The sequence below is a fragment of the Xenia sp. Carnegie-2017 genome, unplaced genomic scaffold, assembly GCF_021976095.1.
Source record: "Xenia sp. Carnegie-2017 unplaced genomic scaffold, XeniaSp_v1 HiC_scaffold_21, whole genome shotgun sequence".
Lineage (NCBI taxonomy): Eukaryota > Metazoa > Cnidaria > Anthozoa > Malacalcyonacea > Xeniidae > Xenia > Xenia sp. Carnegie-2017.
In genome coordinates this window covers 3,458,800-3,477,801 of record NW_025813484.1, presented here as the reverse complement: position 1 = coordinate 3,477,801, position 19,002 = coordinate 3,458,800, and the positions used below count along the sequence as shown (strand labels likewise).

Here is a 19,002-nt window from a genome sequence, read left to right as displayed (position 1 = left end):
TGAAAGGACATTATTGCTCTAGCCTGTCCCGTACCAGTTATAAACAGCTTTGGGGTACTTGAAGTTGAAGTTAACGGACTTGCAGAGCTCGAAGGGCAACTGCTTGAAGAGACGCTACTCGTCATTGACGCTTTAGAACATTTTGGCAAAGAAGTTAATCTTCCCAAACGCACACCGCATTTGTGACAAAAAGAAGCTTCGTCAAGTGATTGTGCACCACAGTTGGCACAAAACATAATTATGCCAGGATTATGCAAGAGCTTGCTTTCGATTCCTTTCCAAATGTAATTTCAAATGTTTCGCAGTTGAAACAGTTAAATACGACGACAAGTCGACCACATGCTAAAATCACAATTATTGAATTACACATATCTGATTACAAACTGATAATATGATAGTCAGACCATCCGACACTGCAAGCGCCCGCAATCATATTTTGTGTGTGTATTTTTATTTTGTGTGTGTATAATGTATTTTGCGTGTGTATTTTTATTTTGTGTGTGTATTAATATTTTGTGTGTGTATTTTTATTTTGTGTGTGTATAATGTATTTTGTGTGTGTATTTTTATATTGTGTGTGTATTATGTATTTTGTGTGTGTATTTTTATTTTGTGTGTGTATTAATATTTTTATTTTGTGTGGTGGCCCTTGTGAGCCACCGTACGTGTCGATCGGGAATATTTTTTATTTGGCTATTATACTAATGTCAGGCAATCCATTTCATACTTCCATTGATTTTCGGGATGTGTTACTAGTTCAAAACTCTGAAATGGATGTTACTTTAGAAAAAAATGTTGCCACGTAATTGGATTGCAGTAATTTTTACGTGCCTGCCTTCCCACGGTGTACCCACGCATCTGCCATAAAAGAAAAAATGGTTCTTGAAAACTTACGACTCTTAAACCACGGATAAGAACCGAAAACTCGTTAATACAATACGAAAGGAACAAAACGCAACATTACAATATGTCGAAAACAATGTGTTCATAACCGTTTACCGTGAATAAAAATGAATTTTAAAAAGATTAAACCAAAAGTATAACTGCATGCTAATTTTCTAACGTCATTAAATATGCAAATGTGCTTTTTTGAACCATATTGACAGAGTGACTTCTAACGACATTTTCAACCGCCAATCATTGAAAGTTGCCAAAAAATGTATGAAGATTGTACATGACATAGGAAAACATACAAAGAGTGATAAGGACTATTTAATAACAAAAAAAATATTTAAAAACATACCTTTTTTTCGCTATGTACTTCATTCCTTTATTCGTTCTCTGAACGTTACCATGGTAATCGTGCATTGTGCCGAGGATGTTTTGAGGAAGAAGGAACTCCCATTGTGTTCATGAGACATTCGACACTTTATGAAGATCACGTTGCTAAAGTAAGATTGAGCTGTGTTTAATCGAGTCTTTGAGTACATTTTCGGATAACGCCAGCTAAACGTTCAGAGAAACGCGAACAGAACTGGACAACTCGCTCGATGGCGAAATTGTTGGTCATTTCGCTTTGTTTAATTGCATATATTACCGGGTGCTTTTGTGAAGTGACTGTCAAAAAATCTAATGGCAGTCTTAGCATCTCTCGAATACCCAAGCCAATGTTCAAATCGAATCTGACGACTAAGTTTGATGGAAAAGGTTTAGAACCATGGTATGATGTGGCTAAATCATTTGTTCATGTGATACAACGCGACGATCTTCCCTACGGTAAGCACGTCGTTATCTTATTATACTCTGTTATTATTTTTATGTCCTGACTAGAATATATGAGTGTTGCCTAAATGTATGAGTTGTTCGTGAAGACGCGATAAAATGAATTGTAATGTTTGTTGGGGATTACATTTTACAAAAAAGACAGTCTACCTGCGCAGATTGTCTTTTTTAAACAAATCGAAAGTACGCCATGTATATTGATTCGGCAAATAATCGTTGTAACATTTCAAAGTTTGTTCTTTCTGACAGGTAAATTTTCGTACGTGTTTAAAAAAATACCCACTTTACGTCTACATTCGTGGCAAATTTTTTTGCTTGAAAAATGCTATTTCTTTCTGTGATAGCGCTCCGTTTAATTCATCTCAATGCGCTATCGTATTGTTAAATATCAAATCACCTACGATGCCAATCATAGTTCGGAATTCATGTCATATTTTTTGTGCATATATAAACAAAATGAGACGACTTTCGATCATTTTCAAAGAACTTTAACAGAAAGTGTAAATAAAGAGAAAGCTTTGTCGAGAAATGTCTTTTCGTGGATAGCAACGGGAAGCTTTATTTTCCCAATTTTATCGTTTATTATCAATTCTTTGAACCATTTTGCAATTCTCTGAACAACTTAACTGCTTAGGGGAATTCAAAAACGATTGTTGCTAGGGTGCATAAAGTGCATAACCTTTCCACTCTGAGACTTTCATTTCTCGCAATTTTATAAGTTTCTCGCTAATGCACAACATTATTCCGCAAATTTGTAGAAAAATTTATCGCAATTTGCTCAAGTACTAAAAGTGGTACTACACAGATCGTAGCACAACTTTCATGGAATTTGCATTGAAATCTCTTGACAAAAACCTGTCAACTTGTTTGAAACTAATGCTCATTCACTCAAGGAAAAAATGCATGAAATGAACACTCATGCTTAGCGAACAATCAGGGAAAAAATTTGCGTAAAAGGACAGTTAAAGTAAACAGTGTGCATTTTCAAATTTGCATAAGAATTTTCTAGAGTTTTAGTTCAGTTCAAAGTCTAAAAAATAAGATTTTGTCTCTTCACTATCGGTCCAATAAGAAATAAATCAATAAAGCAACTACTCTAGAACCAAAAAACCTGTGCTTTGTTGTAGGTCATTGTTTTGTATTTTCATTTAAATAAAATTTATAAAGTCAACATTTAAATAAAATAACGAAAATAAGTGTTACTGAAATTTAGGAAACTTCTAAGTGTAAAGATTGTTGAACTGAGGCGGTGGGAGCAAATTTTTTTTGAGAAAGTGCAAGTAGGCTTATTAATTTTGAAGGAGTGTGACTTGTTTAAATTCTGGGAGAAACATAAAAGTGTACATTCTTCATATCTAGGTTGCCATTCTTGCTCAAAGCAGGATAATTGGGGTAATTGACTTGTCAGCCTTAATTATTGAATTATCATCTTCCGTTATTCGCAGACATGAATAAAAATCTCTTAGCAAAATATCTGTAGAATGAAACTTTCAAAAATGGCCTTTTTGTTCTTTGAGTAAGATGTGAAAAAGGAACAAAAAATTCTATCATTACTCATTATGAAACAGCCATAAGTTATTGAATAAGCGGTAGGACACATAAAACTAATGGGGGCAATTCCTATTGGTAATTTTTTGTGGGGGAGGGGGGGGGGGTAAATGTTCCTGCACCCACCCCCACCCCCTGGTTCTGCTGGCCATGTTTATTTATGAGCTTGAATGCAAGCTTCAACATTTTGAATATTCTTAGATGAGATTGCAAAGATAAAAGACGGCGAGTTTTCTGAAGTTCGAGAGAAGGTTTGTTGATTTCTATGAAAATTTCTTATCTTGTAAAAGTAAAAGTCGTTTGCTATAATATTTTTATAATGTAAGGTTTTGAATGGATGGGAGAGGCCATATCTTGCTGTGTTTGCTCTTGGAATCGTCTTTGCCATAATTATTCCAATTGTCGGCTTTTGTTTTTGCTGTTGTCGCTGCTGTGGAAACTGTGGAGGCGAGATGGTGCAGAAGGAAAGCGATAATAAAGGCTGCAAACGTGCAACATTTGGTGTGATATTAGCCATTATTACACTACTTATGTTGTAAGTATATTTTGTTTTCATGAAGTATGAGTTGTGTTCATATAGGGTATAGTAACATTACTTATGTTGTAAGTATATTTTGTTTTCATGAAGTATGAATTGTGTTCATATAGGGTATAGTAACATTACTTATGTTGTAAGTATATTTTGTTTTCATGAAGTATGAGTTGTGTTCGTATAGAGTATTGTAACACTACTTATGTTGTAAGTATATTTTGTTTTCATGAAGTATGAGTTGTGTTCGTATAGAGTATTGTAACATTACTTATGTTGCAAGTATATTTTGTTTTCATGAAGTATGAGTTGTGTTCATATAGGGTATAGTAACATTACTTATGTTGTAAGTATATTTTGTTTTCATGAAGTATGAGTTGTGTTCATATAGGGTATTGTGACATTACTTATGTTGTAAGTATATTTTGTTTTCATGAAGTATGAGTTGTGTTTGTATAGAGTATACTAACACTACTTATGTTGCAAGTATATTTTGTTTTCATGAAGTATGAGTTGTGTTTGTATAGAGTATTGTAACACTACTTATGTTGTAAGTATATTTTGTTTTCATGAAGTATGAGTTGTGTTTGTATAGAGTATCGTGACACTACTTATGTTGTAAGTATATTTTGTTTTCATGAAGTATGAGTTGTGTTTGTATAGAGTATACTAACACTACTTATGTTGTAAGTATATTTTGTTTTCATGAAGTATGAGTTGTGTTTGTATAGAGTATCGTGACACTACTTATGTTGTTGAAATGAAGTATCAGATGTGTTTATTAAGCACTAACATGACTTATGTTATAGTTACATGTTATTTAAATGAAGTATGCGATGTTTTTTATTAGCAATAACTATTGTAACTCTGGTTTTGGCACAGCCATCCAGTTAAATTTGTCATGGTATGCAAATTTTCGGATGATCAGTCACTTAATAAACAAAAGATTTCCAAAGAAATTAACAGTGAAAAGTTGTGAAAAGTTACGACAAGTGCATATATGTTGTTTAAATGAAGTTTTGATGTACTCTGATGTATGTTCATGTTAAGACTGGATGTGTGCTAGCATTTTTCTCAAATGATCTTATAATGGCCACTGTCACTTGTAGCAGTACTCTCTTTGATGTATGTTGTTTGAATAAAGTATTGGATGTACTTTGATGTATGTTCATTTGCATTATGTATAGTACTGGATGTGTGCTAGCATTTTTCTCAAATGATCGTATAAAGGACACTATCAAGAGTTATGAAACAATTCCAGTGAAGGCTATACGAGAAAGCGAAAAATATTTCCGAGAAACTTTGCATGTAAGTAAGAATTCGGGATCGAAGTATTGAGAACCAACACTATGGCATTGCTCTGTTAAATTTTTTGTATCACCTTTATCTTACAACGCATGTGATTGGACAGTGAATTTCATTACCTGACCAATAAGAACAATAAAATTGCCCACTGCAACCAGTAATCTTATTAAATTCTTAGTACCAAGCTGAAACAGCGAATTGGTCCTATTGCATTTCCCCATAAGGTGATGTACAACGGCGTGAGTCTAGTGGAGAAGGGGGGAGGGGGTTGGTACACGTTCTCCCATGCTTTATATTAGTCTAGTGGAGAAGGGGGTACACGTTCTCCCATGCTTTACATTAGTCTAGTGGAGAAGGGGGTACACGTTCTCCCATGCTTTACATTAGTCTAGTGGAGAAGGGGGTACACGTTCTCCCATGCTTTACATTAGTCTAGTGGAGAAGGGGGTACACGTTTTCCCATGCTTTACATTAGTCTAGTGGAGAAGGGGAGGTACACGTTCTCCCATGCTTTACATTAGTCTAGTGGAGAAGGGGGGGGTACACGTTCTCCCATGCTTTACATTAGTCTAGTGGAGAAGGGGGGAGGGGGTTGGTACACGTTCTCCCATGCTTTACATTAGTCTAGTGGAGAAGGGGAGGGGAGGGTACACGTTCTCCCATGCTTTACATTAGCAAAACTATTGCTACACCTGAGTTTAGTAGTACACCCCCTTCATACACACTTTTCAAAACGGTTTTACGTCCTTGGTGATATCACAGAGGATGTTTTGCCTCAAAAGACAGAACATTTGTCCGTCCAACATCTTGGACTCTTTACGTTAATATTTACGTTCTATGTTTTTTTGATGAGATAACATGTTAAGCTCATCAGGTAATCGTGTCTCATTAGATTGTGGATAATAACATCATTGGCACCGTTCTTCGTGTTTTGGACATTGTTCTTGCTGACGTTCAAAATCTGCCCCAAAACATGAGTGATAGCCTTAGAAACAAACTTGATCCCACCGTGCGCGAACCTCTCGACAGTGTTGTCATGCTTGGAAAAAGTAAGGATTTTTTTTCAATTACAATAGCACAGATGTTAACAACAGGGGGTTATGTAGACGACGAGGAAAGTCGATTCAGTGTTATGCTTCTTTTTGTAGTAAAGGTGCTACGGTCTCTGAACGTAGTGTCTTCGTGGTTTTTGTTTTTTTAGGGGGAGGGGAGGGTGCGCTCGCATTCCTGCTGAATCTTATGATTGAGAGTGAAACCTGCTGAATCTTGAAGTTTGATGTCAACTTTTTCTTCATTGGCTTAAAATGCCTATATCACGTTTTTGCATTTTGTGTCATTATATTGTACGGTTCGACAAATAGTTTATAACTTTTGTAATATATTATGTAGCTCGAAAGTGTGATTTTGCTGGATTTTTCAACACTCAACGTTGAAAAATTGATCATTTTTATTGTTTGACCACCAGTAGAAAAAAACCTGTGCTTCATGTGATTTTTTTATTTTGTTAAAAATTGGATATTTTTGAACATCCACTACGCAAGACCTGACCACGCATGCGTGTAATGCGACGAAATAGCTATGCGTTTGAGGAGATTATGTGTAAAATACAGTGTTTTCTCGAAGCGTGTCCGCGATATGACGTCAGATCTGGGCTCTCGCCCTAGGTTTTTTTATGTCGCGGTCAAACAAATAATCAACGACTTTGAGCTCAAGCAAATATCCGAAGATCAAATTTGGGAACAATAAAATATTTGCCAATATGTTTAAAATCAACTGCGTAGTCCAATTGCAAAAACATGATTTAGGCACCAGTAAATTTACTCTTGCTTCGCAAATCGTTTTGCTGCGTAAATTATGTTGAGTGTACCGTTATGAAAACCGCAAAAATTGTTGTGGTAAGAGTTCCGATTTTTTGTTAACACAGATACTTTGAGAATGGAAGTTTTGTTGAAAGAAATAAACAGCACAACACGTAATTTAAAGGACGACTTCGTTTCACTCAACACGAGCATTGTGAATGTGACAGCACATTTAAGTAGTACATGTGCGATGCCAGGTGCCAATTGTTCGAGCAATGGAATCGACCCTAGTGTTCTTAACCTGAATGCGGACTATACGACTCTGCCGGATGTTGAAAAGAGTTTAAAAGAAATAGTCAAGATTAACGAACAGAATTTCTCTCAAAGTGCCCAGAAGGTAAGTATTTTCAATGAAATATTTTCGCAATGACAACTTATGAAAATGTTATTGTTTGCCATTTTTACGATTTATAGGGTCTTGATCTGTTTAATGATCTCAGCAGCACTATTACTGACAGAAGCTCGGGAGCTTTAGCAGGTTTATACGTTCAACAAGTGAATTTTTATCAAAAATGTGCTTTGCATTAGCAATGTGAATAGCGGTGTTTTTACGTTGCTGGACGTGGTCAAATGAGCTTGAACACCCCCGTTTTGAATTTTTTAATTATACAAAGCAGGTGGGAACGTCAAAGCTCATCAGACCAAATGTACTAAAAAATTGCATGTATATATATGAATACAATGGGCTGGAAGTGCCGAAAAGTAGTGTATAACATGTTATTCTCTTAACGAACAGAGATAACGAATAAAACGGAAAAAGGCAGAAGAGATTTTCGTAAAACATTCAACGATATAACAGACAAAGTGAACGAAGTATGTTTACATCGAAGTCATGTCTACCTTACGGATTTTTTCCTTCATTCAAAGTATTTTATCAATCGTAGGAAATTTTAAACAAAACCGATGACTGGGTGAAAGATATCCAAGATGTGTTTGACGATCACGTTGAACGTTACGATGAATATAGGTCAGTTTCTTTCATTGAATGATCACTTTGAACGTTACGATGAATATAGGTCAGTTTCTTTCATTGAATGATCACTTTGAACGTTACGATGAATATAGGTCAGTTTCTTTCATTGAATGATCACGTTGAACGTTACGATGAATATAGGTCAGTTTCTTTCATTGAATGATCACTTTGAACGTTACGATGAATATAGGTCAGTTTCTTTCATTGAATGATCACGTTGAACGTTACGATGAATATAGGTCAGTTTCTTTCATTGAATGATCACGTTGAACGTTACGATGAATATAGGTCAGTTTCTTTTATTGAATGATCACTTTGAACGTTACGATGAATATAGGTCAGTTTCTTTTATTGAATGATCACTTTAGACGATACCATAGATATAGGTCAGGGTCTTTCATTGAATGGTCAAATTGAACATTACGATCCATATAGATCAGTTGCTTTCACTAACATGCCCATAAAAACTGATGTCGAATTCACCAGCAAAAAATCTAAATTTGCAAAAAGTTCTCTGTGATAAAACACCCTTCCAATCAATTGTACAATACGTGAACTTTGCACTGCACACTTTCTCTTCTCATCTTGAAATCAATGCATAATGAAAACATATCTCAAAGCATTTGTACTGTCAAACACACTTCTCGATTCCACGCTTCTCAATTATTCTTTCTGGACTTTATAGAACACGGTGTTTTTCTTGTTTCCATTTGCAGATATTACACAGGTGTTGGCTTAATCTCCTTGGTTCTTTTGCCGGTTGTTATGATGGCACTTGGTCTCTTGTGTGGAATATTTGGACATGACAAAGGCAGCAGTCCTTCAGAACGCGGCTCCATTTCGAATATTGGCGGAAACTGTCTTATGGCGTAAGTATTACCCAGAATACCATTTAGACGCAACGCCACGCTTCGATTTCCACTTCGAGATAGTCCCATTCTTTTATTAGTTTCGCAGATAGATAATCAAATTTATTTTAATGCTACTAACTTAAATTTATGTTAGTACTTCCAACTTGGGTGATTCTATTGGTTAAAATAATGCCAAAACTTGCCAACCATACATTTTAAAATGGCATTCTTCTTTCTTCGCACATGCTTTTAAGTACTCCCCGTTGATAATCACGCTAAAGAAACTTTCCTGCTTATAGCCGTTATTCGCTTCACTTGTTAATGGCTATTTCTATGGGTTCAGAGAAAAAATTAACTTTTGGCTTTCAATTGAAACTTCCCTTCTTTACGAAAATGAGAAAATGATTGATTTACCCAGATAACTGTGATATCTACCGGAACGCTAATCACGCCGCCATCTTTGAAACCGAAAATAAAGCTAGTTTTTCTGAGTTTTTAGAAAGTCCACGATTATTTTTTATTACTTCAAAATATTTACCACGGCATTCATAAAATAAAGTAGTACAAAATGCCATCGTATTTTTTAACACAAAAGTTTGGTAATACGCCGAAAAACTCAGATATAAATCCATCATAACTGGCTTCAAAATGGCTCATAGCAATAGTATTGGGATTAGCGTTCCAGTTTCTATTCCATTTCATCGGATGTACCATAACGTTTGTTGTGTTCTGTAGTGCTGTTGGCTTCATGTTCATATTTTTCTTCTTCGTGATGTTATTCACGTCGATTTTGTTCATGCTGGGTGCCCATCTTGAGAAAGGATGCCACAGCGTTCGAGATGAATCAATAATCAGAGACGTGAGTTTATAATTCACAATTCAACATGTCATTGATTATAAATACGGATTTAGCACGTTCTTTTAGACGTAACGATGTTTACTGTGTTTGCACAGGCTTATGCAAATCTCAGAGAGCTTTGGGAGAACTCGAAAGCAGATCAGTGCATGCCCGAAAACAAAGGTCGAAGGTTTGCACCTGCTCGAGAGTTCTCACACACCTCTCCGAGGTTTGCATAAGCCTGTGCAAACATGAAAAACTTCTTCTAAAATAACAATAATGAAAAACAGACAAATTTATAACAAACGTTTTATTTTTCCTTCTAACATGTATTCATTATTGATTTGCAAATTCTCTTTGATTGATTGATTGATGGACACAGCACTGACTAAACTTAGGGTGAATTGCTAAACGTCACTCGTGCCTTAACGTCACTCGTGCCTTAAAAAATGAATTACATTGAAATACGTATTGTTGCATAAGAAAAACGTATTTAACAGTGGAAATACAGCACTTACTAATGCTAATTTTTTGAATTCTGTATTTTTGAATTCAAGAGACGACGAGTACTTTTCGAAAGCACAAGTGACCTCATTGTTTAAATGAAATTTAGCAAGTTAGCATAAGTCTAGTTAGTGCTGTGTTTAAGAGACACTTGCCTTTATACATGCGATGTTTGATACATAAAGGCATGTGTCTCCTAATGATTGTTGTCGATATCTAGAGGCATGTGTTTATCAATGATTCCCTACAGGAAGAATTTGTAAAAATCTTCCTTAGTTATTTGGAAGTAGAGCTCCTTAGATCAGAATTTGACACTCAAGAGACGTTCTGCATTTAATACCACTAAAAGTGGAACAAACTTTTTCATTTTCAAAGCTGTAATGAAAAAAATACTGTGATCGAAATTCTCAACAGTTTTATTTTTACAAACCACGGACCCTGTCTTAAATATTTCATTGTATACTCCGTTTGTAGTTTGTCGATGTACCCAAGTTCTGGGACGGAAAATATCTACTTGCAGACACGTTCTTTCAAAACAAAACACTTATGGTGAAAGTCGAGACTGTAATCTCGTAAGTGCCAACAGATTATCCTTACATGGTTTGAACCTGGGAGTATCGTTACATGTTTGTAGATGTAGATCGTCAAGGTTAGTACAGTCCTGAGAAGGACTGTTTTTGTTGTTGTTGACTGACATTTCGACAACCTTAGCGGTAGTCATCTTCAGAGTCAAATGTCCTTCTCAGGACTATACCAACCTGGACGATCTACATCCACAAACATATAATCCTTACATTGTTAATGATTACTACTAAAAATAATCTTTTATGTCCTTGTGTATATCCTATACTTCTTTTTTCCGTATGATGTCCCATTTATCCCTCGTGTCTTTCACTTCCTTATTTTATCCTTTGAGATCCCTCTTGCATGTTCTCACATGTTCTTTTATGTCATTATGTCAGAGAATGCCGTGAAAATGCGGCAATCTACAAAGCAATACAAGGACGCCTAAAATGGGATCTAAACGAGACATTCAATGTGACAGAGGTGAGAAGCGCTTGAGATTATTAAGGATTTTATCAGTGGCAAAAAAATGTTGGTTCGCATTGTCATGACGTAATGTTTCTCCTTCATTCTTATATCTGCTGAAAAGAATTGTGTGGTTAGAATGAGGTTTTTGTGCAACCGGCTAATAGCCTGGAACGTATTCTAACATGTTGCTGGTTTGTTTGTTTTTTGTAGTCAATTGGAGACATCGAAGGAGAGTTGAGAAACTTCGACGTGGACCTGACTGATCAAGATATTTTGAACAATAATACGATCGACAGTTTGAATAATTTGGCGAACACCTCCGTTGAAAATATAAATTTCACCAAATTTATTTCAGAGGTTGATTGCAGTTCTTTAATAGACGTGAACGAATGTATTTATATTGCAAAAGCATCGAGGAAACTTTTCAACGGTTCAGTTTCTGCTTTGATCGTTTTTTTTTCCCGCTTTGTTTTTATAGACTAGTAAAAATCTGCTCAACCACTCGGAAATTGATGACTTGCGAAACAAGCTAAACCAAACGAACATCGTGAGTAGTGGGAACGTTTAACTTCATGAATTGAAATGAAAAAGTTATAAATGTGATTGCGAGGAAAAAAATCTACTTCTTGTTTAGCCTGCTTTTAGAAATATTAGCAATGATATAGAGGACATCCAAAGGAGAAGTAGACGGATGCAGCTGACTGCAGTAAGTGCACGTTTACAAATCTTGGGATGTACTGGATCTGAATGTTTTTCGAGACTATCTTCTGAGACTGCGATGTATTTGAGAGCGGTAGTGTTGCCATATTTGTTACTATGTGTATGTAGAGGAAACTGTTGCAAAACGAGAAACATGTGTTGGCACCTTCGCAGTTCTTCGTAATTTGTTAGTTAATAGATAAATATTTTTGGATTTTTTTTGTACTGATCGTAGGGTTTATGTTTAAAATTTATTGAACTGACTTCTTGCAAGATGTAACTGACCCCTTGCATGATTGAACTGACCCCTTGCATGATGTAACTGACCCCTTGCAGGATTGAACTGACCCCTTGCAAGATGTAACTGACCCCTTGCATGATTGAACTGACCCCTTGCAGGGTTGAACTGACCCCTTGCAGGATTGAACTGACCCCTTGCATGATGTAACTGACCCCTTGCAGGATTGAACTGACCCCTTGCATGATTGAACTGACCCCTTGCAAGATTGAACTGATCCCTTGCAAGATTGAACTGACCCCTTGCAAGATGTAACTGACCCCTTGCAGGATTGAACTGACCCCTTGCAGTAATGATGTTTAATTTAGAAATTATTATTTTAAAATTAGAAATAAATGCTTTAAATTAATTCACTTCATGTATTCTTACAGCAATCATTGAAAGGAAACGTCACTGAATTGGAAAAACTTGGAGGAACCCTATCGGTACTAGCTTGTTTTGTTTCGTTTATGAAGATAGTAACAATTACACTTCACCATCCTCTCCTACTAACTTTATATGACTGTACCTAGCATTTACCAGTTGTTTTGTTCATTAAGACGATTACTACAATGGCATCTGCATCATATAATTGTGTTTTATTCACTTCACACGATTGTGGCATCCAACATTGTTTTGCTGTCGTGTTTGTAATGATGATTGTTGCAATACACACCATATCATTCTGTCCTACGAACTTCACACGATTGTGGCATCTAACATTGTTTTGCTGTCGTGTTTGTAATGATGATTGTTGCAATACACACCATATCATTCTGTCCTACGAACTTCACACGATTGTGGCATCTAACATTGTTTTGCTGTCGTGTTTGTAATGATGATTGTTGCAATACACACCATATCATTCTGTCCTACGAACTTCACACGATTGTAGCATCCAACATTGTTTTGCTGTCGTGTTTGTAATGATGATTGTTGCAATACAGACCATATCATTCTGTCCTACGAACTTCATACTATTGTAGCATCTAACACTGACATCTATTCCTTTTTGTTATTATGATTATCTGGTGGGGGGGAGGGGGATTAACTGGATATGTGGAATCGAGCACGTCTCTTCTATCCTCAGCTACAAGAGGTCCTGGGGAGGGGATTAACTGGGTATGTGGAATCGAGCACGTCTCTCCTATCCATAGCTACAAGAGGTCCTGGGGATTAACTGGGTATGTGGAATCGAGCACCTCTCTCCTATCCTCAGCTACAAGAGGTCCTGGGGGGGTGTCAACTCACTTGCCAATCATTAAAACACCAAACAATTCAGCAAAAGCAACTGTGATCTTGTGTTCGATGGAGCACATTTTCAAAACCACAAGAATTTGACAAGTAAGGCATGTCACCACCCGAAAAGTAGTCGCCAACTTCTAATTCAAACTAGAGCATCCTCACCCCTCCCCTGACAAAATCATTCTTGTTTTATCATTATTATTATGGTAACATCGTACTATCTTACTAACTTTGTATGTGTGTAGGCTAACGCAAACGGTACGTTACAAAAAGCCAGAGGAGCTGAAAGCGTGTTTGGAAACAACGTTTCCGGAATTGTTAGAACGGTACGTGCTAGCATGTCGTGATAAGTGTTACTGTAATGACGTCGTGAGTTTCTTTGTATAGTCCACACAATAAATAAATTGTTTTTGGCATATTCAGTTCGTAGATGAAAACACTAAAAGAATTTTGGGTTACATCGATCAAACGACGAGCTGGGCCGTGGACACCGTAAGTCTATTTTTCTATACGGGCATTGTTTTTATGAAAGGCTGAAAGCTACATACTTTTGTTCCTCTATCCAGCCCCAATCTCTTTTTACGCTCCCCGCGTCCCATTTAATTATTCAGTTGATCGGCAAAATTTTAGGTGTTTTCTTCAATGTAGCAGTTAAGAAAGAAGCATATCTTATTTACTCTATTTAGCGCCCAACCTCTTTTAACTTCACCCCTTCTACTATTTCCCCGCTTGAAAGGTGGCAACTAAGGATACATTCACCCCCTATTCACCCCTCCCCTCACTTTCTGTAAATTTGAAAATAACCAGGAAGTCAATGTCACGGATTACATCAAATGACTTTTTTCAACAAGCAAATATTTACGAACTGGATTGGACATTTTATTGAGTAGAAATTGATATGGAAGTATGTGCTGCGTGAGTTGTCCAGCCCACAACTTCTTTTCATCTTTCTCCCCTCCCCCCCTCTAATAATCCCTCACTTGAAAGTTAGTAAAAAAATAATTCCCCCCGGGGGGGGGGCTAAGTAGTGGAAATACGATAATTTCTGATCACTTCTTTCTGTCCACTTTATAGGTAGCAAATGATCTTGGAGGATGTAAAATTTTGACGGACGTATACGATTCCGTTGTCAATTTGGTTTGTCGTGATACGGTTTATCCATTAGTAAGTGGACTCATGTCATGTCAGTCGTATTGGCCAGCGGCTCATCTACTCTTCATCCATTCCTTTTACTAACTAACGACATCGATTTGATTTCAGAATGGTTTCTGGTTTGCCATCGGCTTCGCTCTCCTCTTTTACGTTCCGGCCATTATTTTGAGCGTGAAACTCGCAAAGCATTATAGAAGAATGAAATTTGATTCGGGTTTCGATAATCAAGACACAAGAGGGTACGATCTCCTTTTTTTTTTCTTTCAATGAAAATGCTTCACGAGCTCTGTCAGTCATCTACCACGTCAATCCATGGAGTGCCCAAACCTACGCTAGGTAGAGCATGGCTACACAATAAGAATAATACAGAAGGGTCCCTTCGCTTTTGATAACTCGGTGCACTGTATTTAGTTTAATTGCAAGGTGTGGCTTGCCATTTTATCATTTCTACAGATCGTTTCACTCATTTCCCGGACATCAACATAACAATGGACGAAGCGGCCATATTGCTGTACCAAGCGAATGAACTTTGTTAAAATTCTTTTCAATTGGTACACCAACATGGCGGCAATGACATCATGTGAAAACGATGTATTCAGACCCTCGAACTAAAATACATGGAACCCTACCTGTAATACAAAACCCTAATAATTTTTTGAAGCCATGATTTTACCCCATACACGCGATATTTTACCCCAGACACGTGTGTGCAGTAATCAATTTTCACAATAGACAATCTCAAAACACTACATACGCGTGTCTGGGGTAAAATCTCGCGTGTCTGGTATTAGATTTGGCTTCAATTATTTGCTTCAGATAGCGTTCCATGTATTTTAGTTCAATGATTCTCACTTCCATTATGCCAATCACATGCATAATATTTCAAGGTAGCGACCTTTTTCTGTATATTCCTTATTCTCTGGCGTGTCATTGACAAAACCTGCTGTAAATTTCGGTCAATCGGTTTTAATGATTATTTTGTATGCTGTTGACTACAGCTGGCCAATAAGATTTCAGATTTCATTCCATATTTCGGTAACGTTCTCATTCCGAAACGTCATTCGATTTTTTCGGAATCGTTCGCTTTCTGACCGCCAGCCACAAAACTCGCATGCTCAAGGCGTTCCGATGATTCACTGACGTAGGAACGGAGGGAGGTGTACATATTTCACGAGTCTGATCGCTCTTTTTATTTCTTTTTTTTCAGAGTGGAAATGATGCAAAGGTACGTAATTGTTCTAATTCGTTCTAATTTGTTCTAATTCGTTCAATTCTGACAAGTAGAAGTAAAATGAAATGCTGATTGTTAATAAATTCCTGTGAGATAATTTTCCATTCGCAACTCTATTAATTTAGTCTCTTATTTTCTTTCTTCAGACATAAAAACTCATGGCATAATCAGGGGTAAACTCCGCTTTCATTCTTTGTTTGACTACATGCACTGCACTGGTCATTAGCGAGCTTTCGCAAAGACTACGAGTACGAATTACGTCATTTTGGCGCGAAAACATTGTTGCGACAACAACAACACGTAGCCGTCATCAATCTCGTGCCATTCCCTAACACGGTCAAACTTCGTACTCGTAGTCGTACTCATGCTAAAGCTCTCTATTCTGTCTGTTTGCACACAATGCATAGACGAGCACTGGTTGTTCACTCATTTCAATCCCGCGGGTCGACTATTTAGTACGTATTCGGGGGGGGGAGGGGGCGAGAGAGGAATGGGCGTGTTAATCTGTCTTTGCACGATTTGACAATTTGGAATCGAGTTCCCTGATGAAGCGTACCATTTGAACCTATGCAATGTCAATCGTTTTCCCTTTACTGGCTATAGCTTATCATCAATTGAACATCGGTTTAGAACGTAAACTGATGTCGTGATGTACACGTGATGTACATTTACGTACGAAGGGGGTGGGAGTGGGTAGCCTGGTATTGTACATTTGTGTGCTAAAAAGGGGGGTTGCTTAAAATTCTGAAATTTTTGAGCACGTACTAAATGCATGCCCCTCTCCACCCTGAAGGTGTTCCATAATGATTTTTAACTATAAAATACATTGTTGGAGATTTTTGGAGAGATAACTAATTTAAATTGTTTTGTTTGCAAATTGAACTCGACTCAACTGTCCTGTTTAGAAGCTCGGCACACACGAAGGAAGAACCGGCTATACCCCCCATCCCCACCCCCCCATAATTTTCCCGAAATTTTGTGTTTTTGAAATTTCTCCCCGTATCCTTACTTGCACCCAATTTTGGCGGAAGATAACACCCCACCACCCCCGCGGTCCCTGTGCGGTTTAACATGAGGTTGTTTCATTTATAAGATCGAGTTCGTGCAAATGAGCATTGTAATAAAGTGTCTAAAATATGTTTTTTTTTATTTTAGAAACACGATATATCCCCAGTAAACGTTGTGATGAAGGTAAACGAAGATTTTACCTCGTACTTGCCGCTCCACGGCGATTTTCAATTTTTTATAGCGATTGTTCGTGATTGTTTTGATTTTCACTCGTGCCCTTTGTTTTTCCAATTTCGACTTAAATGTTTTGTCCTTTCATTGAGTTAAAAACAGCAACAGCACGAACGATAGTTAGTTCACGATTTAGAGTCTGTGCACCACACTGAACACGAGTCGATGACGAGCTTGTCATATAAACTTTATGGTAAATTAAACATATTGCTGCTAATATATTTCATGTTCTGCTACCCGAGATTATCCGTGTGCGTTTGATAGTGGACTGGGACTAGCTTAACCAGGTTTGGAGTTGCACTATTCACCACTATGCTATTCGGCACTGTCCAGTTTCATTTTTTTTAAAACAGTTTGATTTCTACCTGTTCGTTAGTGTTACTTTTGAAAATAACAAACAGATTGCGCAATTTTTTAGTGAAAAAATTTAAACCTGGGTCCACGTATCCCACAGGTCAACCGGCCACAAGGCATAAACAATTTTAACTAGGAAATGGTCTTTCAAACACGTTATCTCCGCGGACAAATAGGTGGTTGATTATTGCTTGTTTGAAACCTGCGTTAACCAGCAACCATTTCTTGAGCGATTTGTCACGGATGTCGTGGGTAGACAGGAAAAAATTTATTGCATTTCATAGTTATCATAGTTTTCTACAACAGAAATGTAAAATATGTTCGATTATTAAATAAATATGTAGATTGATGCCGGAGTCAGTTCCATGCCCCCAAACTGCTGCTGCGAAACATTTGCTCCCTCCTAATCAATCGTCAGGCAGTGAGGATCGGCTTAAAGTGCACACAATATTGTCTTATTTTTTTTATCAACAGCGGTATTATATATTTGAGTAAAATGAAACGTCGTGGGGTAACATTTTAACATTTTTGCAATGTTAAGTCTACGATCCCTGGTGTTCCGCTATGAACCACGGTGTTCTCCGAGGCTCGTGGAATCTTAATATAAAGCAAACATGCAGGCGATTATCGATAACGACATGTTGCCTTTTGACTTTATGTTTGTTTGCATTATTTGACTTGTTTGCATTCTTGCCTCTTCGGGTAATACAATGACAATGTTAAATTACCAATACAAAATGTAAAGTAGGGCAATTAAACTGCGACAATATTTTATTGCCGACGTTTGATAAATGTTCGACAATGAGGTTCATCCGATTATTTATGCCGTGACATATTGCTCCAAATTTAATATATAACTTTGAGATAATTTTGTGTCCTCAAGCCTTAAGGCGTTCGTTCATCACTTTCTGTACGTCATCTCTTCTTTTTCGTTATTTGCTTTCAGTCGACGAATTGCTTTCATTTTTCTCCGCACGAGGCGAGTTTTTATCAATTTTGGTTCTCTACTGGTAGCCCTTAGTTACGAAATAGATTTTAACTCGGATTTTAAATTGACTCGCACACCATGGGCGTCTCTTTCGTTAGGGTAGTAATTCGCTGTTGAATCGCGTCTTTTTTTTTTGCCTCCAGGTTTGAGTTTGTTATTGTGAGCGTTGCTTTTTCACGGCTATTTCGGAAACACAATAAATGTGCTTATCTTCTCAACTATTGTAAGAATGCATGCGTAGATGTCGGCGCTTGACGAAAGAGATAGCTTGCTGAACTGCCAGATAAAATAAGCAACCCTTCACCATCGCAGATCCTTTATTGCAGGCGTGCAAAAAAAAGTGTGGCAGGGAAAATCAAAGCAAATGAGAATTGCTTCGAGCTCTTCCAGACGTGATGATTTCTTCAACAAATATTAAGCCACGTGCTTCAGTTTCACTTTATTCGTTCCGTGGGTAAATTGCCGGGTTTGATACTTGCATGTACATTTATCTCTTGTATTCACCTTGATGAGATTATAGCCCTCTGAAAGGCTACATCTATCATTATCAACACGTTACAATCTTTTAAGAGCACAACAGCAGGCTTCTTTCTTCTCTGTGTTGCATTGCAATGTCAGCATTGTAATACGCATTGTGCAATAAAGTTGCGCTCCAA

At 37.1% G+C, this 19,002-nt stretch overlaps 1 protein-coding gene across 2 annotated transcripts; it reads left to right on the top strand.

Annotated features, from left to right (window-relative positions):
• The first annotated feature begins 1,302 nt into the window (after positions 1-1,302).
• Positions 1,303-17,707, top strand: LOC124444879 (prominin-1-like). Of its 2 annotated transcripts, XM_046995545.1 has the most exons (24): positions 1,303-1,716; positions 3,472-3,521; positions 3,597-3,805; positions 4,987-5,107; positions 5,997-6,153; positions 7,029-7,300; positions 7,378-7,441; positions 7,700-7,776; positions 7,848-7,930; positions 8,653-8,805; positions 9,523-9,646; positions 10,604-10,701; positions 11,092-11,176; positions 11,372-11,518; positions 11,640-11,708; positions 11,796-11,867; positions 12,530-12,583; positions 13,628-13,708; positions 13,806-13,874; positions 14,457-14,546; positions 14,643-14,773; positions 15,742-15,759; positions 15,912-15,938; positions 16,921-17,707. In XM_046995545.1, the coding sequence occupies exons 1-24, from the start codon at positions 1,491-1,493 to the stop codon at positions 16,940-16,942; spliced, it is 2,499 nt and encodes an 832-aa protein (XP_046851501.1). In that variant the 5' UTR covers positions 1,303-1,490; the 3' UTR covers positions 16,943-17,707. The 2 variants fall into 2 exon arrangements, with proteins under 2 accessions (XP_046851501.1, XP_046851503.1); XM_046995547.1 differs by lacking the exon at positions 15,912-15,938.
• The last annotated feature ends 1,295 nt before the right edge of the window (positions 17,708-19,002 follow it).

Coding starts and splice junctions, on each gene's coding strand:
- LOC124444879 (XM_046995545.1), top strand. CDS start 1,491: ATGGCGAAATTGTTGGTCATTTCGCTTTGTTTAATTGCATATATTACC. Junction 6,154..7,028: donor TGTTGTCATGCTTGGAAAAA/GTAAGGATTTTT, acceptor TTGTTAACACAG/ATACTTTGAGAATGGAAGTT. Junction 11,519..11,639: donor TCACCAAATTTATTTCAGAG/GTTGATTGCAGT, acceptor TTGTTTTTATAG/ACTAGTAAAAATCTGCTCAA.